A 25,310-nucleotide genomic window follows, 5' to 3' on the forward strand; every position below is an offset into this window, starting at 1 on the left:
CAGTTGTAGGAAGGTTTGATTCTCCTTTTCCAACTGGGGCCAGAGGTGGGCAGGCGGGGTGACTTAATTGCTGATTTTTCCACACAGCTGAGACTTCAAGCCAGAGTAGAAGTTGCAATAGGATCGAACAGAAACCAGCTGAAAACAAGACAGAACCACTTTGCTCCACCACACCAGACAGGGCCCCAGTTTCTCAGGCCACAACACTGTACGGGCCCTCAATAAAACCCCAGGGGAAAAACCAAAGGGAGTAAAATAACCATGGGGCGGAATCAGCGGAAAAACTCTGGTAACATGAATAACCAGAATAGATCAACGCCCCCAAGAAAAGATACGGCAGATGTGATTGAAGATCCCATTCATAAACAACTGGCTGAGATGTCAGAAATCGAATTCAGAATTTGCATTGCAGACAAGATTAATAAAATGGAATTAGGAATCCGAGGAGAAATTCAAAAATTGACTCAAGAATTTAACGAATTTAAAGACAAAACCACCAAAGACTTAGACACACTGAAGCAAGAACTTACAGCCCTCAAAGATATGAAAAATACAGTAGAATCCCTCAGTAACAGAATGGAGCAAGCAGAAGAAAGGATTTCTGACATTGAAGACAAGGTCTTCGAACGCTCCCAGTCTCTCAAAGAGGAAGAGAAACGGAGAGCAAAAACGGATCACTCACTCAGAGAACTCTCAGATAATTCGAAAAAAAGCAACATAAGGATTATAGGGATTTCTGAGAACGATGACGTGGCCTCCAAGGGCACAGAGGCCCTTCTGCATGAAATTATGAAAGAAAATTTTCCAGACATGCCTAGAGAATCTGAAATTCAGATAGCAGACAGCTTCAGAACCCCAGCACGATTCAACCCCAATAAGTCATCCCCCAGACATATCATAATTAGCTTCACTAAAGTTAACATGAAAGAGAAGATTCTCAAAGCAGCCCGGCGAAAGAAAACTATAACGTACAAAGGTAAGAATATTAGAATAACTGCAGATCTCTCTGCTGAAACTTTTCAAGCCAGAAGAGGCTGGTCATTAACTTTTAATCTCCTAAAGCAAAAAAACTTTCAACCCAGGATCTTGTATCCAGCTAAACTGAGTTTCATCTATGATGGAGAAATTAAATACTTCAATGACATTCATATGTTGAAAAAATTTGCCATAAGTAAACCAGCTTTTCAGGATATTCTCAGACCTATCCTCCACAATGACCAACCCAATCCTATACCACAAAAGTAAACTCACTCAGAAACTTCGGATCAAACTCCAACTTCCACACTGGCGAAAGGATTAAAAATGTCCACTGGACCTTTGAAACACTCGATACCCAAAATTCCACCAGACTTATCAATACTCTCCATCAATGTGAATGGCTTAAACTGTCCTCTAAAGAGGCACAGGTTAGCTGACTGGATACAAAAACTCAAGCCAGATATTTGTTGCATACAAGAGTCACATCTCAACTTAAAAGACAAATACAGACTCAGGGTGAAAGGATGGTCATCCATATTTCAGGCAAATGGTAATCAGAAAAAAGCAGGTGTTGCAATTTTATTTGCAGATACAGTAGGCTTTAAACCATCAAAAGTAAGGAAGGACAAAAATGGTCACTTCATATTTGTTAAGGGTAATACTCAATATGATGAGATCTCAATTATTAATATCTATGCACCCAACCAGAATGCACCTCAATTTATAAGAGAAACTCTAACAGACATGAGTAACTTGATTTCCTCAAGCTCCATAATCGTTGGAGATTTCAACACTCCCTTGACAGTGTTGGATCGATCCTCCAGAAAGAAGCTGAGCAAAGAAATCTTAGATTTAAACCTAACCATCCAATATTTAGATTTAGCAGACATCTACAGAACATTTCATCCCAACAAAACTGAATACACATACTTCTCATCAGCCCACGGAACTTACTCCAAAATTGACCACATTTTAGGTCACAAGTCTAACCTCAGTAAATTTAAAGGAATAGAAATTATTCCATGCATCTTCTCAGACCATCATGGAATAAAACTTGAATTGAGTAACAACATGAATCTGCATACCCATACAAAAACATGGAAGTTAAATAACCTTATGCTGAATGATAGCTGGGTCAGAGATGAGATTAAGAAAGAAATCGCCAATTTTTTGGAACAAAACGACAATGAAGGCACAAACTATCAGAACCTCTGGGACACCGCAAAGGCAGTTCTAAGAGGGAAATTTATAGCACTGCAAGCCTTCCTCAAGAGAACGGAAAGAGAGGAAGTTAACAACTTAATGGGACATCTCACGCAACTGGAAAAGGAAGAACATTCCAACCCCAAACCCAGTAGAAGAAAAGAAATAACCAAAATTAGAGCAGAATTAAATGAAATTGAAAACAAAAGAATAATACAACAGATCAATAAATCAAAAAGCTGGTTTTTTGAAAAGGTCAATAAAATAGATAAACCTCTGGCCAACCTAATCAGGAAAAAAAGAGTAAAATCTCTAATATCATCAATCAGAAAGAACAAAGACGAAATAACCACAGACTCATCAGAAATCCAAAAAATCCTTAATGAATATTACAAGAAACTTTATTCTCAGAAATATGAAAATCTGAAGGAAATAGACCGATACTTGGAAGCACGCCACCTTCCAAGACTTAACCAGAATCAAGTGGAAATGTTGAACAGACCCATATCAAGTTCAGAAATAGCATCAACTATACAAAACCTCCCTAAAAAGAAAAGCCCGGGACCAGATGGTTTCACGTCAGAATTCTACCAAACCTTTAAAGAGGAATTAGTACCTATATTACTCAACCTGTTCCAAAATGTAGAAAAAGAAGGAAGACTACCCAACACGTTCTATGAAGCAAACATCACCCTGATCCCCAAACCAGGAAAAGACCCAACAAGAAAAGAAAATAATAGACCAATATCACTAATGAATATAGATGCAAAAATATTCAACAAGATCCTAACAAACAGAATCCAGCAACACATCAAACAAATTATACATCATGACCAAGTTGGTTTTATCCCAGGGTCTCAAGGCTGGTTCAATATACATAAATCTATAAATGTAATTCAGCACATAAACAAATTAAAAAACAAAGACCATATGATTCTCTCAATTGATGCAGAAAAAGCTTTTGATAATATCCAGCATCCCTTCATGATCAGAACACTCAAGAAAATTGGTCTAGAAGGGACTTTTCTTAAACTGATAGAGACTATCTACAGCAAACCCACAGCCAATATCATATTGAATGGAGTTAAATTGGAATCATTTCCACTCAGATCAGGAACCAGACAAGGCTGCCCATTGTCTCCATTGCTTTTCAACATTGTAATGGAAGTTTTAGCCACCGCAATTAGGGAAGAAAAGGCGATCAAGGGTATCCATATAGGGTCAGAAGAGATCAAACTTTCGCTCTTCGCAGATGATATGATTGTGTATCTGGAAAACACTAGGGACTCTACTACAAAACTCCTAGAAGTGATTAAGGAATACAGCAGCGTCTCAGGTTACAAAATCAACATTCATAAATCGGTAGCCTTTATATACACCAACAACAGTCAAATTGAAAAAGCAGTTAAGGACTCTATCCCATTCACAGTAGTGCCAAAGAAGATGAAATATTTGGGAATTTACTTAACAAAAGACATGAAAGAGCTCTATAAAGAGAACTATGAAACTCTAAGAAAAGAAATAGCTGAAAATGTTAACAAATGGAAAAACATACCATGCTCATGGCTGGGAATAATCAACATTATCAAAATGTCCATACTACCCAAAGCAATATATAATTTTAACACACTCCCTATTAAAGCTCCACTGTCATATTTTAAAGATCTTGAAAAAACATTACTTCGTTTTATATGGAATCAGAAAAAACCTCGAATAGCCAAGACATTACTCAGAAATAAAAACAAAACAGGAGGAATCACACTGCCAGACCTCAGACTTTACTACAAATCGATAGTGATCAAAACAGCATGGTATTGGCACAAAAGCAGAGAAGTAGATATCTGGAACAGAATAGAGAACCAAGAGATGAATCCAGCTACTTACCGCTATTTGATTTTTGACAAGCCAATTAAAAACATTCAGTGGGGAAAAGATTCCCTATTTAACAAATGGTGCTGGCTGAACTGGCTGGCAACCTGCAGAAGACTGAAATTGGACCCACACCTTTCACCATTAACTAAGATAGACTCTCATTGGATTAAAGATTTAAACTTAAGACATGAAACTATAAAAATACTAGAGGAGAATGCAGGGAAAACCCTTGAAGAAATTGGTCTGGGTGAGTATTTCATGAGGAGAACCCCCTGGGCAATTGAAGCAGCTTCAAAAATACACTACTGGGACTTGATCAAACTAAAAAGCTTCTGCACAACTAAGAACACAGTAAGCAGAGCAAGCAGACAGCCCTCGGAATAGGAGAAGATATTTGCAGGGTATATCTCTGACAAAGGTTTAATAACCAGAATCCACAGAGAACTCAAACGCATCAGCAAGAAAAAAACAAGGGATCCCATCGCAGGCTGGGCAAGGGATTTGAAGAGAAACTTCTGTGAAGAAGACAGGCGCACGGCCTTCAAACATATCAAAAAATGCTCATCATCTTTAATCATCAGAGAAATGCAAATCAAAACTACTTTGAGATATCATCTAACTCCAATGAGACTAGCCTATATCACAAAATCTCAAGACCAGAGATGTTGGCGTGGATGCGGAGAAAAGGGAACACTTCTGCACTGCTGGTGGGAATGCAAATTAATACATTCCTTTTGGAAAGATATATGGAGAACACTCAGAGATCTAAAAATAGATCTGCCATTCAATCCTGTAATTCCTCTACTGGGCATATACCCAGAAGACCAAAAATCACAACATAACAAAGATATTTGTGCCAGAATGTTTATTGCAGCCCAATTCACAATAGCTAAGTCATGGAAAAAGCCCAAGTGCCCATCGATCCACGAATGGATTAATAAACTGTGATATATATATACCATGGAATACTATGCAGCCTTAAAGAAAGATGGAGACTTTACCTCTTTCATGTTTACATGGATGGAGCTGGAACATATTCTTCTTAGTAAAGTATCTCAAGAATGGAAGAAAAAGTACCCAATGTACACAGCCCTACTATGAAACTAATTTGGGACTCTCACATGAAAGCTATAACCCAGGTACAACTTAACAATAGGGGGAAGTGGGAAAGGGGGAGGTGGGTAGAGAGAGGGGGATCGGTGGGATCACACCTGTGGTGCATATTACAGGGGTATTTGCGAAACTTGGTAAATGTAGAATGTAAATGTTTTGGCACAGTAACTGAGATAACGCCGGAAAGGCTATGTTAACCACTGTGATAAAAATGTGTCAAATGGTTTATGAAGCGAGTATATGATGCCCCATGATCATATCAATGTATACAGCTATGATTTAATAAAAAAAAAAATTGGTAAAACCAAAGAAAAATAAATAAATAAAATAAATAAAAATCTATAAAACACTGTAAAAAAAAAAAAAAGAAATCAGAAAAAAAAAATCAAGGAAACCAAGAGCTGGTTCTTTGGAAAGATCAATATAATAAAAAAACCTATATCCAGAAAACAAAAGAGAGAAAGCTCAAATTTTAAATGTTTGGAATGAAAGAAATGGCATCACTACAGATCTCACGTACAATAAGAGACTATAAAGAAAAAGAGAGAGAGACTGTAAATAGCATTATACAAACAAATTCAAAAATTTAAATGAAACGGACAAATTCCTTGAAATAAACAAACAAAGCTCATTCAAGAAGAATTAGATAACCTGGTTGACTCTGTGCCTATATCAGAAATTGATTTGGGGTTATAATCTATCTTTCCCACAATGATAGTTTCATTGGTTAATGCCGCCCAATATTTCAGATTGAAATAATATCAATCCTTTCACAATCACAGAAAACTGAAGAGGTGGGGACACTTCCCTACTCACCAATAAACCCAGAATCACCCTAATATCAAAACCAGACAAAGGTACTATGATAAAACTGAACTAAAGGCAAATATCTCTCAAGAATATAGATGCTAAAAATCTTACTGAAATTTCAGCAAAATGAGAGAAATATATAAAAAAGATACATTCTGGCCAAGTGGAGTTCATCTCAGCAATGTTGATTTCATATTCTAAACATTAATTCTAACATGACAGAATCAATTAATGCAATTCATCATATTAACACAATCAAAAGGAGAACCATCTAATTATCTAAGTAGTCGTAGAAAAAGCTTTTGACAAATGCCATTATCCTTTAATGATAAAAATTCTCTGACAGTTAGGAATAGGAAGTTTTTCAACTTGATTAAAGGGCATCTACATAAAAACCTATGTCATACTTGGTAAAAGACTAAATGCTTTCCCCCTAAAAGCAGATACAAGGAAACAATATCTGTTTTCACCACTTCATTTAATATTATACTAGAAACTCTAGCCAGTGTAATTAGGAAAAAAGAAAGAAACAAAACACAACCAGATTGGAAAGGAAGAAGTAAAACTATATTTGTAGATAGTATAATCAGTTAGATGTAAAATTCTAAAGAAGCTACAAAAACCTACTTAAACAAGTCCTTTTAGTGAGGTAACAGAACATGCACAAGACTAACATAAAAAATATATTTTTGTACACCATAAATAATCAGAAATTCAAATGGTGAAATAATTACAAACATAATAAGATTTTAAAATATGAAATATTTAGGGATGCATTTAACAAAAGATTTGTAAGACTTATACACTGCAAACTATAAAAATGACGAAGAAATTAAAGAAGAGTCAAACAGAGTGGTAAATGTACTATATTCATGAATCAGAAAACTATTGGGCAGGCTTGATTTCTTCCTTTCTTTCCATCCCTCCCCCTCTCCCTCCCTCCCTCCTTTCCTTCCTTCCTTCCTTCCATCCTTTTGCATACCATCTCCCTGCTTTATTCTGCCTGCTTCATCTCTCTCTCTTTCCCTTCTCTCCCACACCTCTCTCCTTTAAAAATATAAAATAAACATATACTTTTATATACAAAAGAAAAAAGAGGGGAGAGGAGACAAAACGGCTGACTGAAGCCAGCTTTCCACAGAGGCTCACGTCCAGAAGGAGAGTTAAGGACAAAAATTCAGCAAGTAACCTGGTGGATTTGAGCTGCACTAAGAGAGAAGGTTGAAGAATGTACGTCAACCCCGCTGAGGTGAGCTGCGACCACAAGGATACAAACAAAAGGTACGAAATCCATCACCAAGCAGACGGGAGTCCCCTCCCCCATGAGAACAGCTCAGAGTGCCCCACAAACAATCAGGCAGAGTTCAAAGGTCCTCCCACTACACTCCACAGGAGAGACCCTCTAAAAACTGGACCTACCTCCCCTACTAGGGTGCCACGGCGTCCTCCTGCCAGCCATAAAACTGTGTAAACTGAATATAGTCTCCACCTAGAATTCTGAGCTCCCAGCGCTCCCCTTCATTCACACTGAGGTCTGGAGGCCAGTCCCCCAGAGTTCAGAGTCTTGGGTGATGTCTTGAGGGGTGTGGATGGGGCCTCGACTGCAGCTGGTCAGTGCCAGCTCCAGGGCACAGGAGTGAGGAAAGGACGGTTGGCGGAGAGGGGACCACACCGGAGTGGCAGTTCCCTGAGGCACAGTGCGACAGCCGTCTTTTGGTAACAGTACGGCCAGGCATAAAACTGTTTAAAACTGTGTGTGTTCTCTGCCCGCAACCCCAGGTTCTCAGCTCTCCCCGCACTCGCCTCTGCTCTTGCTCCCAGGTTTGGAGGCCTGTCCCCCAGGAGTCCAAACTCTTGGGCGATTGCTCAAGGGGAGTAGACAGTACCAGGCTGCAGCCGGTCAGTGCAGACTCTGCGGTATGGGAGCGGAGAGAGGACGGTTGGCCAGAAGGGAGCTGCACCGGAGCAGCAGTTGCCTGAGGCATAAAACAGCAGCCCTCTTTTGCTAGCAATATGGCTCACTACCGAATATTCTGAAGCCACAACCCCTGTCTCCCTGGGCAACCAGAGACTCTGAGTATACGATTTGCCTGAGGCAACTCCAACTTGCAAACCCGGGAAACTCCCAGGGCGGGGCTGAACCACAGGTCCGCTTTACCGAACCTAAGACGCACCTTGCCCTCAGGGGATCGTCAGCCTATACACAATACAAGAGCAAAGACAAGCTGATTTGGCACTCAATTCAGCTTCTCTTCTGCAGGGGAACCGCAAAGTTGATCTGTTCTGTTCTGTCAGTAACATTAATCAGGGGCAAGACTGGACCTGAGTGAAAACCCCCCAATCTTAATCAAGCACCCGAGGTTGTCAGGCCTCACCTCCTACTGCTAGAGTGAGGCAGAGGGCAGAGGCCTGGCAGATTTCCTTGTGATACAGGCATGTGCAAACTCCTGGAGTACCAATTCACTACAGGCAGCTGGGTCAGCCAACTTCAGGGCTATCAGTGACTGGGTGTGACAGTGGTGCAAGGTGGGGAAGGAGGCAGCAAACTTCCCAGACTGATCTATTGGCTGGGTGGCTCCGCCTGACTCCACACAGCACTGGAGCAAGCCACACCAGAGTAGTCACCAGACCCCTGTGATCCAGTTCCCGGAGACCTCTTAAACTCTCTCACCCGAGACAGGTGCAGACTGAGACAATTGCTTTGGACCTTTTGAACTGAACCAATCGCCTGAGGACAAATTCAGATGGTGTCCTGGGTGCACGGTGGTAGGAAGGTTTGATTTTTCCTTTCCTATTGTTTGCTGGTGGGGGGCGGGGTGGCTTAATTGCTGATATTTCTCCACAGCTGAGACTTCAATCCAGAGTATCTGTTTCACTAGGGTGGAACAGAAACCAGCTGAAAACAAGACAGAACCACTTAGCCCCACCACACCAGACAGGGCCCCAGTTTCTTAGGCCACAACACTGTACAGGCCCTCAACAAAGCCCAGGGGAAAAAAAATCAAAGGGAGTAAAACAACCATGGGGTGGAATCAGCGGAAAAACTCTGGTAGCATGAATAACCAGAATAGATCAACCCCCACAAGGAAAGATATGGCAGATTTAATTGAAGATCCCATTCATAAACAACTGGCTGAGATGTCAGAAATCGAATTCAGAATTTGCATTGCAGACAAGATTAAAAAAGTGGAATTAAGAATTCTAGGAGAAATTCAAAAGTTGTCTCAAGAATTTAATGAATTTAAAGACAAAACCACCAAAGACTTAGACACACAGAAACAAAAATTTGCAGCCTTCAAAGATATGAAAAATACAGTAGAATCCCTCAGCAACAGAATAGAGCAAGCAGAAGAAAGGATTTTTGACACTGAACATAAAGCCTTCGAACACTCCCAAACTCTCAAAGAGGAAGAGAAATGGAGAGCAAAAACGGATCATTCTCTCAGAGAGCTCTGGGATAATTCAAACAATGCTAATATCCGAATCATTGGAGTTCCAGAAACAGATGAAGTGGCCTCGCTGGGCACAGAGACCCTTCTGCATGAAATTATGAAAGAGAATTTTCCAGACATGCTAGAGATTCTGAAATTCAGATAGCGGACAGCTTCAGAACCCCAGCACTACTCAACCCCAATAAGACATCCCCAAGGCATATCATAATTAACTTCACTAAAGTTAATATGAAGGAGAAAATCCTCAAAGCTGCCAGGAGAAAGAAAACCATTACCTTCAAAGGGAATAATACTAGAATGACTGTAGATCTCTCTGCGGAAACTTTTCAAGCCAGAAGAGAGTGGTCAGCGACTTTTAATCTCCTAAAGCAAAATAACTTTCAACCCCGGATCTTGTATCCAGCTAAACTGAGTTTCATTTATGATGGAGAAATTAAATACTTTAATGACATTCATATGTTGAAGAAATTTGCCATAACCAAACCAGCTCTTCAGGATATTCTCAGATCTATCCTCCATAATGACCAATCCAATCCCATACCACAAAAGTAAACTCAATCAGAAACTTTGGATCAAACTCCAATTTCCACACTGGTGAAAGGATTAAAAATGCTCACTGGACTTTTGAAATATTTGATACCCAAAACTTCAGACTTATCAATATTCTCCATTAATGTGAATGGCTTAAACTGTCCTCTAAAGAGGCATAGGTTAGCTGACTGGATACAAAAACTCAGGCCAGATATTTGTTGCATACAAGAGTCACTTCTTAACTTAAAAGACAAATACAGACTCAAGGTGAAAGGATGGTCATCCATATTTCAGGCAAATGGTAATCAGAAAAAAGCAGGTGTTGCAATTTTATCTACAGATACAATAAGCTTTAAACCAACAAAAGTAAGGAAGGACAAGATTGGTCACTTCATATTTGTTAAGGGTAATACTCAATATGATGAGATCTCAATTATTAATATCTATGCACCCAACCAGAATGCACCTCAATTGATAAGAGAAACTCTAACAGACATGAGCAACTTGATTTCCTCCAGCTCCATAATAGTCGGAGATTTCAACACTCCTTTGGCAGTGTTGGATTGCCTCCAATAAGACGCTGAGCAAAGAAATTTTAGATTTAAACCTAACCATCCAACATTTGGATTTAGCAGACATCTTCAGAACATTTCATCCCAACAAAACTGAATTACACATACTTCTCATCAGCCCATGGAACTTACTCCTAATTCGATCACATCTTAGGTCACAAGTCTAACCTCAGTAAATTTAAAGGAATAGAAATGATTCCTGGCATCTTCTCGGACCACCATGGAATAAAACTTGAGCTGAGTAACAACAGGAATCTGTATACTCATACAAAAACATGGAAGTTAAATAACCTTATGCTCAATGAAGGCTGGGTCAGACATGAGATTAAGAAAGAAATCGCCAATTTTTTGGAACAAAACAACAATGAAGACATGAATATCAGAACCTCTGGGACACCGCAAAGGCAGTTCTAAGAGGGAAATTTATAGCACTGCAAGCCTTACTCAAGAGAACGGAAAGAGAGGAAGTTAACAACTTAATGGGACATCTCAATAACTGGAAAAGGAAGAACATTCCAACCCCACACCCAGTAGAACAAAAGAAATAACCAAAATGAGAGCAGAATTAAATGAAATTGAAAACAAAACAATAATACAACACACCAATAAATCAAAAAGCTGGTTTTTCGAAAAGGTCAATAAATTAGATAAACCTTTGGCCAAACTAATCAGGAAAAAAAGAGTAAAATCTCTAATCTCATCAATCAGAAACTACAAAGACGAAATAACAACAGACTCCTCAGAAATCAAAAAAATCTTTAATGAATATTACAAGAAACTCTATTCTCGGCGGAGCAAGATGGCAGCCAAGTAACAGCTTCCTTGCATCTGGGCACCGTGAGTCTGGGGATATAGGACTCCAGGCATCTCTGGCTGCTGGGAGATGCCTATCATCACCCCTGAGAGGATACAGGGAGTCAGCGAGAGACTTCTGGACCCCAAGAGGAGGACTAAAACAGTGGAAAACCGGCAAGTGGTCGCGTGTGTTCAATCCGTCTAAACCCGCCCGCAACTGTAAGTTCAGTAGCAGCGAGACTGCAAACCAGAAAGGCCTTACCTGTGAACTGTTTTGGTGTCTTTGGACTTGGCACTCAGCTGAACTGCCTTGGGGAGAGCCTGAGCGGGAGTGCGGAGAACTTTGGCCTTTGTCTAGGGCCCCAGTCTGAGCCGCTGAGCCAGACGGAGCTAATAGTGTTTGGCTCTGGGTCACTGGCAGACATTGTGAGCGATCTGCCCCGGCAAGCTCTGCCCTCAGGGTCGCGGAGCTGGAATTGGGTGGGAGCTGGTAACCCAGCGACCAAATAGCCTAAGGGCGGGGTCTGATTGCTTTGCAGCCCTAACACTCGGGGGCACAGGGAGACACAGGGTAAGTGGATAGCCACTTCAGCAGTGATTCCAGCGACAAGCACTTCCCTGAGAAAGCTTCTGCTCAGTAAGTGAACAAGTTCAAAGTGCCTTCTAAGTGGGCTGAAGAGAGATTTAGGGTGTCTACCTCCTGGGATTTGAGAAACTAGCAGCCTCCAGTTGTATCAGAACTGTGATTAACATCTCATACCCCAGAAGACCACGTGTTGCCCAGACAATATTCAATAACATATACATACTGCTTTGTTTTTGGTTGTTTTTTTTTTTTTTTGGTTTCGTTGTTTTTTTTTGTTTATTTTGATGTTGTGGATTGTTGTTTTCTTTTTTAAGTTCAACCTTTTCCATACAGATCCTTTTTCTTTCTCAATTTTTCTAGTTTAATTATAATTTCCCATTGCTGCCTATATAATTAGAACTTCATTTTTGTTAGTGTTTCTACCGCTATTATTTGGTTTTTCCAGCCAATTTTATCCGTAAAGTTTTCTGTTTGCTTGTTTTGGTTTGATTTATAGCATTTTTGTCTTTCCTCTCTACTTGGTGGAGGTGGGGTACTGTGTCTGATCAGGTTAGCAAAGAGCTGCTGACCTCAAGGGAACCACCCAACTGGGCACCCCCAGAAGGTGGTTTTTTTTTTTAAGGTTGTATCAAAGAACCCTACTGTACACCTATATTGCCCTGTATCCCTCTTTCTGTGCCTCTCTTCTTTTTGTCAATATTTTCTTTAACCACCCCCTCTCCTTTCTCTATTTTTCTTTTTTTTTTCCTTATCACTCGGTCCTCCTTTCTTTCATCCCTTTTTCGCTCTTAAACCTTCTCACCCTTCTGGTCCTGTAACCCTGAGTCCACAGGCACGAGAACTTAAAGAGCAAGAGGAAGTGAAGGGAAAATTAGGGCAAGTAAACAGATAAAAGAAATCACCCATGAGGAAGAATCAGCAGAAAACTCCAGGCAACATGAAGAACCAGTCCAGAACTACCCCGCCAAGGGACCAGGAGGTAGCTACTGCAGAGGATTCCACCTATACAGAAATGTTAGGAATGACAGAAAGGGAATTTAGAATACACATGTTGAAAACAATGAAAGAAATGATGGAAACAATGAAGGAAACTGCTAATAAAGTGGAAAATAACCAAAAGGAAATCCAAAAACAGAATCAAATCAGAGATGAACGATATGAAGAATATAAAAAGGATATAGCAGAGCTGAAGGAAATGAAACAGTCAATCAGGGAACTTAAAGATGCAATGGAAAGTATCAGCAACAGGTTAGACCATGCAGAAGAAAGAATTTCAGAGGTAGAAGACAAAGTTTTTGAGATAACTCAGATAGTAAAAGAGGCAGAAAAGAAGAGACAGAAAGCAGAACGTTCACTGTCAGAATTATGGGACTTTATGAAGCATTCCAACATACGAGTTATAGGAATTCCAGAAGGGGAAGAAGAATGCCCCAGAGGAATGGAAGCCATACTAGAGAATATTATAAAAGAAAATTTCCCAAACATCACCAAAGATTCTGACACACTGCTTTCAGAGGGATATCGGACCCCAGGTCGCCTCAACTCCTAACCGAGCTTCTCCAAGACACATTGGATGAACCTGTCCAAAGTCAAGACAAAAGAAAAGATTCTGCAAGCTGCCAGGAGTAAGCGCCAGTTGACCTACAGGGGCAAATCCATCAGAGTGACCGCAGACTTCACTAATGAAACTTTCCATGCAAGAAGACAATGGTCATCTACCTTTAATCTACTTAAACAGAACAATTTCGAGCCCATAATTCTGTACCCTGCTAAGCTAAGCTTCAAAATTGATGGAGAAATCAAATCATTTACGGATATACAAACATTGAGGAAATTCGCCACAACAAGACCAGCTCTACAGGAAATACTTCAACCTGTTCTGCACACTGACCACCACAATGGATCAGCAGCAAAGTAAGAACTCAGAAATTAAAGGACAGAACCAAACCTCCACACTGATGCAAAAGACAAAAGTAAGCAATGGACTCTCACAAAGTAAGACGAATAGAATACTACCACACTTATCAATTATCTCAATAAATATTAATGGCTTGAATTCCCCACTGAAGAGACATAGATTGGTTGACTGGATTAAAAAACACAAGCCATCCATTTGCTGTCTGCAAGAAACACACCTGGCTTCAAAAGACAAATTAAAGCTCCGAGTCAAGGGTTGGAAGACAATTTTTCAGGCAAATGGAATTCAGAAGAAAAGAGGAGTTGCAATCTTATTTTCAGATACATGTGGATTTAAAGCAACTAAAGTCAAAAAAGACAAAGATGGTCACTTTATATTGGTCAAGGGAAAAATACAACAAGAAGACATTTCAATTCTAAATATCTATGCACACAATTAAATGCTCCCAGATTCTTGAAACAGACCTTACTCAGTCTGAGCAATATGATATCTGATAATACCATAATAACAGGGGACCTTAACACTCCTCTTACAGAGCTGGACAGATCCTCTAAACAGAATTTAAACAAGGATATAAGAGACATAAATGAGAACCTAGAACAACTGTGCTTGATAGACACATATAGAACAATCCATCCCAAAGATAAAGAATATACATTCTTCTCATCACCCCATGGAACGTTCTCCAAAATTGATCATATCCTGGGACACAAAACAATTATCAACAGAATCAAAAGAATTGAAATTTTACCTTGTATCTTCTCAGACCATAAGGCACTAAAGGTGGAACTCAACTCTAACAAAAATGCTCGACTCCACCCAAAGGCATGGAAACTAAACAATCTTCTGTTGAATAACAGATGGGTGAAGGAAGAAATAAAACAGGAAATCATTAACTTCCTTGAGCATAACAACAATGAAGACACAAGCTACCAAAACCTGTGGGATACTGCAAAAGCAGTTTTGAGAGGAAAATTCATCGCTTTAGAGGCCTACATTCGAAAAAAAGAAAGAGAGCACATCAACAATCTCACAAGAGATCTTATGGAATTGGAAAAAGAAGAACAATCTAAGCCTAAACTCAGTAGAAGAAAAGAAATATCCAAAATCAAATCAGAGATCAATGAAATGGAAAACAAAAGAATCATTCAGAAAGTTAATGAAACAAGGAGTTGGTTTTTTGAAAAAATAAATAAAATAGATAAACCATTGGCCAGATTAACGAGGAATAGAAAAGTAAAATCTCTAGTAACCTCAATCAGAAATGATAAAGGGGAAATAACAACTGATCCCACAGAGATACAAGAGGTCATCTCTGAATACTACCAGAAACTCTATGCCCAGACATTTGACAATGTGAAAGAAATGGATCAATATTTGGAATCACACCCTCTCCCTAGACTCAGCCAGGAAGAAATAGAGCTCCTGAACAGACCAATTTCAAGCACTGAGATCAAAGATACAATAAAAAATCTTCCAACCAAAAAATGCCCTGGTCCAGATGGCTTCACTCCAGAATTCTATCAAACCTTCAAGGAAGAGCTTATTCCTGTACTGCAGAAATTATTCCAAAAAATTGAGGAAGAAGGAATCTTCCCCAACACATTCTATGAAGCAAACATCACCCTGATACCAAAACCAGGAAGACACCCAAACAAAAACGAGAATTTCAGACCAATCTCACTCATGAACATAGACGCGAAAATTCTCAACAAAATCCTAGCCAATAGATTACAGCTTATCATCAAAAAAGTCATTCATCATGACCAAGTAGGCTTCATCCCAGGGATGCAAGGCTGGTTTAACATACGCAAGTCTATAAACATTATCCACCATATTAACAGAGGCAAAAATAAATATCACATGATCCTCTCAATAGATGCAGAAAAAGCATTTGATAAAATCCAGCATCCTTTTCTAATTAGAACACTGAAGAGTATAGGCATAGGTGGCACATTTCTAAAACTGATTGAAGCTATCTATGACAAACCCACAGCCAATATTTTACTGAATGGAGTAAAACTCAAAGCTTTTCCTCTTAGAACTGGAACCAGACAAGGTTGTCCTCTGTCACCTTTACTATTCAATGTAGTGCTGGAAGTTCTAGCCAATACAATTAGGCAAGACAAGGAAATAAAGGGAATCCAAATAGGAGCAGAGGAAGTCAAACTCTCCCTCTTAGCTGACGACATGATCATATACTTAGAGATCCCCAAAGACTCAACCACAAGACTCCTAGAAGTCATCAAAAAATACAGTAATGTTTCAGGATATAAAATCAATGTCCACAAGTCAGTAGCCTTTGTGTACACCAATAACAGTCAAGATGAGAAGCTTATTAAGGACACAACTCCCTTCACCATAGTCTCAAAGAAAATGAAATACCTAGGAATATACCTAACGAAGGCGGTGAAGGACCTCTATAAGGAAAACTATGAAATCCTCAAAAAGGAAATAGCAGAGCATATTAACAAATGGAAGAACATACCATGCTCATGGATGGGAAGAATCAACATTGTTAAAATGTCTATACTTCACAAAGCAATCTACCTATTCAATGCCATTCCTCTCAAAATACCAACATCGTACTTTCAAGATTTGGAAAAAATGATTCTGCGTTTTGTATGGAACCGGAAAAACCCCGCATACCTAAGGCAGTTCTCTGTAACAAAAATAAAGCTGGGGGCATCAGCATACCAGATTTTAGTCTGTACTACAAAGCCATAGTGCTCAAGACAGCATAGTACTGGCACAAAAACAGAGAAATAGACACTTGGAATCGAATTGAAAACCAAGAAATGAAACTAACATCTTACAACCACCTAATCTTTGATAAACCAAACAAGAACATACCTTGGGGGAAAGACTCCCTATTCAATAAATGGTGTTGGGAGAACTGGATGTCTACATGTAAAAGACTGAAACTGGACCCACACCTTTCCCCACTCACAAAAATTGATTCAAGATGGATAAAGGACTTAAATTTAAGGCATGAAACAATAAAAATCCTCCAAGAAAGCATAGGAAAAACACTGGAAGATATTGGCCTGGGGAAAGACTTCATGAAGAAGACTGCCATGGCAATTGCAACAACAACAAAAATAAACAAATGGGACTTCATTAAACTGAAAAGCTTCTGTACAGCTAAGGCAACAATAACCAAAGCAAAGAGACAACCTACACAATGGGAAAGGATATTTGCATATTTTCAATCAGACAAAAGCTTGATAACTAGGATCTATAGAGAACTCAAATTAATCCACATGAAAAAAGCCAACAATCCCTTATATCAATGGGCAAGAGACATGAATAGAACTTTCTCTAAAGATGACAGACGAATGGCTAACAAACACATGAAAAAATGTTCATCATCTCTATATATTAGAGAAATGCAAATCAAAACAACCCTGAGATATCATCTAACCCCAGTGAGAATGGCCCACATCACAAAATCTCAAAACTGCAGATGCTGGCGTGGATGTGGAGAGAAGGGAACACTTTTACACTGCTGGTGGGACTGCAAACTAGTACAACCTTTCTGGAAGGAAGTTTGGAGAAACCTCAAAGCACTCAAGCTAGACCTCCCATTTGATCCTGCAATCCCATTACTGGGCATCTACCCAGAAGGAAAGAAATCCTTTTATCATAAGGACACTTGTACTAGACTGTTTATTGCAGCTCAATTTACAATCGCCAAAATGTGGAAACAGCCTAAATGCCCACCAACCCAGGAATGGATTAACAAGCTGTAGTATATGTATACCATGGAATACTATTCAGCCATTAAAAAAAATGAAGACTTTACATCCTTCGTATTAACCTGGATGGACGTGGAAGACATTATTCTTAGTAAAGCATCACAAGAATGGAGAAGCATGAATCCTATGTACTCAATTTTGATATGAGGACAATTAATGACAATTATGGTTATGGGGGGGGAACAGAAAGAGGGAAGGAGGGAGGTGGGTGGGGCCTTGGTGTGTGTCACACTTTATGGGGGCAAGACATGATTGCAAGAGGGACTTTACCTAACAACTGCAATCAGGGTAACCTGGCTTATTGTACCCTCAATGAATCCCCAACAATAAAAAAATAAAAAAAAAAAGAATTATTATTCAAAACAAAAAAAAAAAAAACAAACAAACAAAAAAAAAAAAGAAACTGTATTCTCAGAAATATGAAAATCTGAAGGAAACTGACCAATACTTGGAAGCACATCACCTTCAAAGACTTAGCCAGAATCAGGTGGAAATGTTGAACAGGCCCATATCACGTTCGCAAATAGCATCAACCATACAAAACCTCCCTAAAAAGAAAAGCCCGGGACCAGATGGTTTCACATCAGAATTCTACCAAACCTTTAAAGAGGAATTAGTACCTACATTACTCAACCTGTTCCATAAGGTAGAAAAAGAAGGAAGACTACCCAACACATTCTATGGAGCAAATATCACCCTGATCCCCAAACCAGGAAAAGACCCAACAAGAAAAGAAAATTATAGACCGATATCACTAATGAATATAGATGCAAAAATATTCAACAAGATCCTAACAAACAGAATCCAGCAACACATCAAACAAATTATACATCATGACCAAGTCGGTTTTATCCCAGGGTCTCAAGGTTGGTTCAATATACGTAAATCTATAAATGTATTCCAGCACATAAACAAATTAAAAAACAAAGACCATATGATTCTCTCAATCGATGCAGAAAAAGCTTTTGATAATATCCAACATCCCTTCATGATCAGAACACTTAAGAAAATCAGTATAGAAGGGACATTTCTTAAACTGATAGAGGCCATCTACAGCAAACCCACAACCAATATCATGTTGAATGGAGTTAAATTGGAATCATTTCCACTCAGATCAGGAACCAGACAAGGCTGCCCATCGTCTCCATTGCTTTTTAACACTGTAATGGAAGTTTTAGCCACTGCAATTAGGGAAGAAAAGGTGATCAAGGGTATCCATATAGGGTCAGAAGAGATCAAACTTTCGCTCTTCACAGATGATATGATAGTATATCTGGAAAACATTAGGGACTCTACTACAAAACTCTTAGAAGTGATCAAGGAATACAGCAGCATCTCAGGTTACAAAATCAACATTCATAAATCGGTTGCCTTTAAATATACCAACAACAGTCAAGTTGAAAAAATAGTTAAGGACTCTATCCCATTCACAGTAGTGCCAAAGAAGTTGAACTATTTGGGAATTTATCTAACAAAGGATGTGAAAGATCTCTATAAAAAGAACTATGAAACTGTAAAAAAGAAATAGCTGAAAATATTAACAAAAGGAAAAGCATACCATGCTCATGGCTGGGAAGAATCAACATTGTTAAAATGTCCATACTACCCAAAGCAATATATAATTTCAATGCAATCCCTATTAAAGCTCCATTGACATACTTTAAAGACCTTGAAAAAACAATACTTTGTTTTATATGGAATCAGAAAAAAACCTCGAATAGCCAAGACATTACTCAGAAATAAAAACAAAGCAGGAGGAATTACACTACCAGACCTCAGACTATACTACAAATCGATAGTGATCAAAACAGCATGGTATTGGCACAAAAACAGAGAAGTAGATGTCTGGAACAGAATGGAGAACCAAGAGATGAATCCAGCTACTTACCGTTATTTAATCTTTGACAAGCCAATTAAAAACAGTCAGTGGAGAAAAGATTCCCTATTTAACAAATGGTGCTGGGTGAACTGGCTGGCAACCTGTAGAAGACTGAAACTGGACCCACACCTTTCACCATTAACTAAGATAGACTCTCACTGGATCAAAGATTTAAACTTAAGACATGAAACTATAAAAATACTAGAGGAGAGTGCAGGGAAAACCCTTGAAGAAATCGGTCTGGGCGAGTATTTTATGAGGAGGACCCCCCGGGCAATTGAAGCAGCTTCAAAAATACACTACTGGGACTTGATCAAACTAAAAAGCTTCTGCACAGCCAAGAACACAGTAAGTAAAGCAAGCAAACAGCCCTCAGAATGGGAGAAGATATTTGCAGGTTATGTCTCTGACAAAGGTTTAATAACCAGAATCCACAGAGAACTCAAACACATTAGCAAGAATAGAACAAGGGATCCCATCGCAGGCTGGGCAAGGGATTTGAAGAGAAACTTCTCTGAAGAAGACAGGTGCGCGGCCTCCAGACATATGAATAAATGCTCATCATCTTTAATCATCAGAGAAATGCAAATCAAAACTACTTTGAGATACCATCAAACTCCAGTGAGACTAGCCTATATCACAAAATCCCAAGACCAGAGATGTTGGCGCAGATGTGGAGAAAAGGGAACACTTTTGCACTGCTGGTGGGAATGCAAATTAATACATTCCTTTTGGAAAGAGATATGGAGAACACTTAGAGGTCTAAAAATAGATCTGCCATTCAATCCTGTAATCCCTCTACTGGGACTATACCCAGAAGACCAAAAATCACATCATAACAAAGATATTTGTACCAGAATGTTTACTGCAGCTCAATTCATTATTGCTAAGTCATGGAAGAAGTCCAAGTGCCCATCGATCCACGAATGGATTAGTAAATTGTGGTATATGTACACCATGGAATATTATGCAGCCTTAAAGAAAGATGGAGACTTCGCCTCTTTCATGTTTACACGGATGGAGCTAGAACATATTCTTCTTAGTAAAGTATCTCAAGAATGGAAGAAAAAGTACCCAATGTACTCGGCCCTACTATTAAACTAATTTAGGATTTTCACATGAACGCTATAACCCAGGTACAACCTAAGAATAGGGGGAAGGGGTAAAGGGAGGGGAGGGCGGGGGGAGGTGGGTGGAGGGAAGGGGATTGGTGGGATTACACCAGCGGTGCATCTTCCAAGGGTATATCTGAAACTTGGTAAACAGTCTGTGAAGCTAGTGAATGATGCCCCATGATCATATCAATGTACACAGCTATGATTTAATAAAAAAGAAAAAAATAAAATGAAAACCACATCAAAAAAAAAAAGAAGATTCATTATTGTTAAGATGTCAACTTTTCCCAGATTGATATATAGATCTATGGCAATTCCATTCACAATCCCAGCAGGCTTCTCTATAACAATTGACAGGCTGATACTCAATTTTTATGGAAATGCAAAGAACATAAAATAGTCACACAACTTCTTAAAAAAAATTGGACTTGCAATATATCATATCAATATTATAGTTATAGAATTCAAGATAGCATAATGACCGCAGACAGAAACATGTTATAGATCTGTCTATACAACACAAATAGGAAAGAACTTTTACCAAATAACAATAGAAAATTTTATTATTCTTATTCAAGAAAGAGGGAAGGCAAAGAGGGAAGAAGACAGGAGGCTCAGTTTTTACCCATTACCATATACAAGAACGACCTCAAAATGAATTCTACATCTAAATGTAAGAACTAAAACTATAAAACTCCTAAAAGGAAGCATCAGAGAAAATCTTAGTGACCTTGGTTTTGGCAAAAGCACAGACTACAGAAGAAAAAAAAAAGAAAAAAAATTTGACTTTATCAAAATAAAACAAATCATGTGCTTCCAGAGAAATCTATCAAAATGAAAAGGCAAGCTACTGAGAGAAAATATTTGCAAAAGGGGTTCCTCCATTTTTTTATGGTTTTTCAGCCCCTTTTGTTCTTTCTTCCTTTTTTACTTCACTCCTTTTGTCTGTCTTTTGGTAGAGATTTTTCTACTTTTCTCATGTTTCCCACATAAATGTCTCATACAACAACTAAGATATCCCTTTTTTTCTTTATCTTGTACAACTGTATTTTTAATTTTCTTTATCTAATTTTATTTTTATTTTTTATTATTTTTTCTTCTTTTCTCTGAGTGCTTCAGGGTCATGGCATTGGTCTGGCTCATGGAGTCTAGGGTGCCCTTTTAACGCTGGCCTTTGGAAAGACGGTATAGGTAGGTCCCCACGGCTGATTTCGTTTCCTTTATTTCTTTCTTCTGTATTTGGCAGAGTGGGGTCTTGCTTTTGCCCAGGCTGGGGAGTCACTCCTGACTTGGAAGGACTCACCCAGCCCAGCCTCTCAAAGACTCAGATTTGTAGGTGTGGCCACAGCACCCTGCTGACCACCAGTTCTCTCTTTCTGTCCTTCTTTCCTTCTCTTCAATTCTTTCCTTTCACCCCACCTTTTTTTTTTTTTTCCTTTTTTCCTGTCTATCTTTTTCTTTTCTTTCTCCCTTCTTGCTCTTTACCCTTCTCTTCCTTTTGGCCTTTTGCCAAGTGACCACTTCAACACCTAATCTCTGAGACTGGGTAATTTAAAGCAAAGGAGTCAGTGAGAAGGAAAAAGTAGGGGAAGAAAGTAAACAAGAAGAGAACACACAGGAGGAAGAATCAACAGAAAAATTCTGGCAACATGAGAAACAAAAACAGAGCCACCACTCCAAGGGACCATAAGGCAGTTCCTGCAGAGGATTCTACCTATAAAGAATTAATAAAAATGGCAGAAAGGATCTTTGAAATACAGATGGCAACAGCAATAAAAAGAATTGATGAGAAAGTGGAAAAACAGAACTAAAAAGTGGATAAAAGATATGAAGTATATAGGAAGGGTATGGTGGAGCTTAAGGAATTGAAGGAGTCGATTGGGGAACTTAAAGATGCAGTAGAAACTATCAATAACAGAGTAGACCACGGAGAAGAAAGAATCTCAGAGCTAGAGGATAAAGCTCTTGAGCCAATTCAGGCAGTTAAAGAGGCAGAGAAGAAGAGGGAGAAACAGAACATTTGCTCAGGGAATAATGGGACTTCATGAAGTGTTCAAACATATGCACTGTAAGTATCCCTGAAGGAGAAGAACATCCCAAAGGAATGAGAGCCCTACTGGAGGATATCAGAAATGAATACTTCCCAAGTTTCACTAAGGATTCCAAAACACTACTTTTAGGGGATATCAAGCCCCAGGTTGTCCCAACACAAATAAAGCATCTCCAAGACACAGTGTAACAAACTGATACGCAAACATCAAAGAAACTGGCCAAAACAAGACCAGCTCTCCAGGCAATACTTAGAGCTATTCTCCAGACTGACCATCACAATGGATCACCAGCAAAGTTAACACTCAGAAACTAATGGACAAAACCTAGCTTCCACAATGGTGCAAAGGATAAAACGAAGCAACAGACTTTCACAGAAATACTTGCAAAAAACATCTATGCAACAAACAACTTCTATCTAGAATATATATTTTTTTAAAAAGTCTTACAACTTTACATGTGAAACTTAGTAAATGTAGAATATAAATGTCTTAACATAATAACTAAGAAAATGCCAGGAAGGCTATGTTAACAAAAAAAAAAAAAAAAAAAGTCTTACAACTTTATAATAAGACAACAAACCAATTTTTTAAGAGAGCAAAATATCTGAACAGACATGACACTAAAAAAGATAGTCACACACCACATAACAATGTTTTGGCCAAGGACAGACCACATATGACAATGATTGTCCCATAAGATTATAATGGAGGTGAAAAATTCCTAATTGCCTAGTGATGTTGTAGTTGTCATAATACCACAGCATAATTACTGTACTTTGTATAAATGTAGTGTAACTTAAATGTGCAATGCTTTCACAATCTACAGATGTGTACAGTATGTCCTAGACCTTCACGTCCACTCACCACTCACTGATTCACCCACAGTAACTTCCAGTTCTGCAAGCTCCATTCATAGTAAGTGACCTATACAGGTGTACCATCTCTTATCTTTTATACAGTACTTTTACCATGTCTTTTATATGTTTATATACACAAATACTTACCATTGTGTTATAAATGCCTACAGTATTCAATACAGTAGCATACTATACAGGTGTATAGCCTAGGTGTGCAGTCAGCTATGCCACCTAGGTTTCTATAAGTATACTCTTCTTACATTCAGCCAATGACAAAAGAGAATTTCTCAGAAAGTATCCCCATCATTCAGTGATGCATAACTGTACAGATGGCAAATAAACAGATGAAGAGATGCCCAGCAGCATTAGTCACTACAGAAATGCAAATGAAACCACCATGAAATACACCCACTAATAAACTAAAATTAAAAACACTGAGCATACTGGATTGGTGAGTGCTATGGTTCGAATGTTCATCGTCTCCAAAACTCATGCTGAAACTTAAACCCCAATGTAACAGTATTAAGAGATGAGCATTTAAGAGGTAATTAGGTCATGAAGGGTTCTGCCTCATGAATGGATTAGTTCATTCATGGATTAATGGACTAATAGGTTATTGGAGGAGCGGGTTAGTTATCATGAGAAGTGTCTATTATAAGCTAGTTTGGCTGTCTTTCATGAGTTCACCTTGTCATGTGACACCCTGTACCACCTCAGGACCATGCAGAGAGTCCCCAACACCAAGAAAGCTCTCACCAGATATAGCCCCTCTACCTTGGACTTCAGCCTCCAGAACTGTAAGAAATAAATCTCTTTTCTTTATTAATTATCCAGGCTCAGGTATTCTGTGATAGCAACAAAAATAGGCTGAGAAATGGAGGATGTGGAACAGCTGACGTGCTCATAAACTACCAGTGGGCATGTAAAATATTACAATCACTTTGGAAGCAGTTTGGAAGTTTCTTCAAAAATCAGAAAATTGGGGGTGGCGCCTGTGGCTCGGTGAGTAGGGCGCCAGCCCCATATACCGAGGGTGGCGGGTTCTAAACCAGCCCCAGCCAAACTGCAACGACAAAAAAAATAGCTAGGCGTTGTGGTGGGCGCCTGTAGTCCCAGCCACTCGGAGGCTGAGGCAGGAGAATTGCGTAAGCCCAAGAGCTGGAGGTTGCTGTGAGCTGTGACGCACGGCACCCTACCAAGGGTGACAAAGTGAGACTCTGTCTCTAACCAAAAAAAAAATCAGAAAACCACTAACCACATGAAGTCCTATATACCAATGTTTGTGACAGCTTTGGGGGGAGATATCTGAAAACTGAAAATAATCCAAATGTCCTTCAAAATGTGAGCAGATAAATAAATTGCAGTATATCCATACTAATGACTCAAATTTATTCTTCACACCTTCCTTTCTGTAGAATGCTATTTTGTATAGGTGGCACTTTACAATAAAAAGAAACAAAGCTAAGATAGGCCCCTGGCTTCTATAACTGACCTGGTCTCATAACTAACCCAATCCCTCCAGGGCCCATCCATCCATTACTTTGTCCAAAACCTAAAAGATAGAATAGAGTACACTCACTGGCACCTGTAGTTTTTGATTATTCTTCTTTTTCTTTGAGAATCTCTTGTTTTTGGCTAGCAACCTTGCTTTGATTCCTGAAGACAGCTCTATTTCTGAGGATCTTGAAAGCTCTGTAAGGGAAACATTCTGTATAAGACAGGATATGACAAGGTAGGAGGCCCATTTTGTTTTACAAAAAAAGCTGAGAGAACGGGAAGCATGAGAACACAGTTAAGAGTCATAGATTTTTTTTAAATGG

At 39.0% G+C, this 25,310-nt stretch overlaps 1 protein-coding gene across 1 annotated transcript in view; it reads right to left on the reverse strand.

Annotated features, from left to right (window-relative positions):
• The window catches only part of TRPM6 (transient receptor potential cation channel subfamily M member 6), a 200,706-nt gene that overhangs the window by 38,832 nt on the left and 136,564 nt on the right, over positions 1–25,310 (reverse strand). The window contains exon 27 of the mRNA XM_053575241.1: positions 25,070–25,182. Within this exon, the coding sequence (XP_053431216.1) occupies positions 25,070–25,182 (113 nt within the window). The remainder of the gene's footprint in view (positions 1–25,069; positions 25,183–25,310) is intronic.

This window comes from Nycticebus coucang, chromosome 2, assembly GCF_027406575.1.
Source record: "Nycticebus coucang isolate mNycCou1 chromosome 2, mNycCou1.pri, whole genome shotgun sequence".
Taxonomy (NCBI): domain Eukaryota; kingdom Metazoa; phylum Chordata; class Mammalia; order Primates; family Lorisidae; genus Nycticebus; species Nycticebus coucang.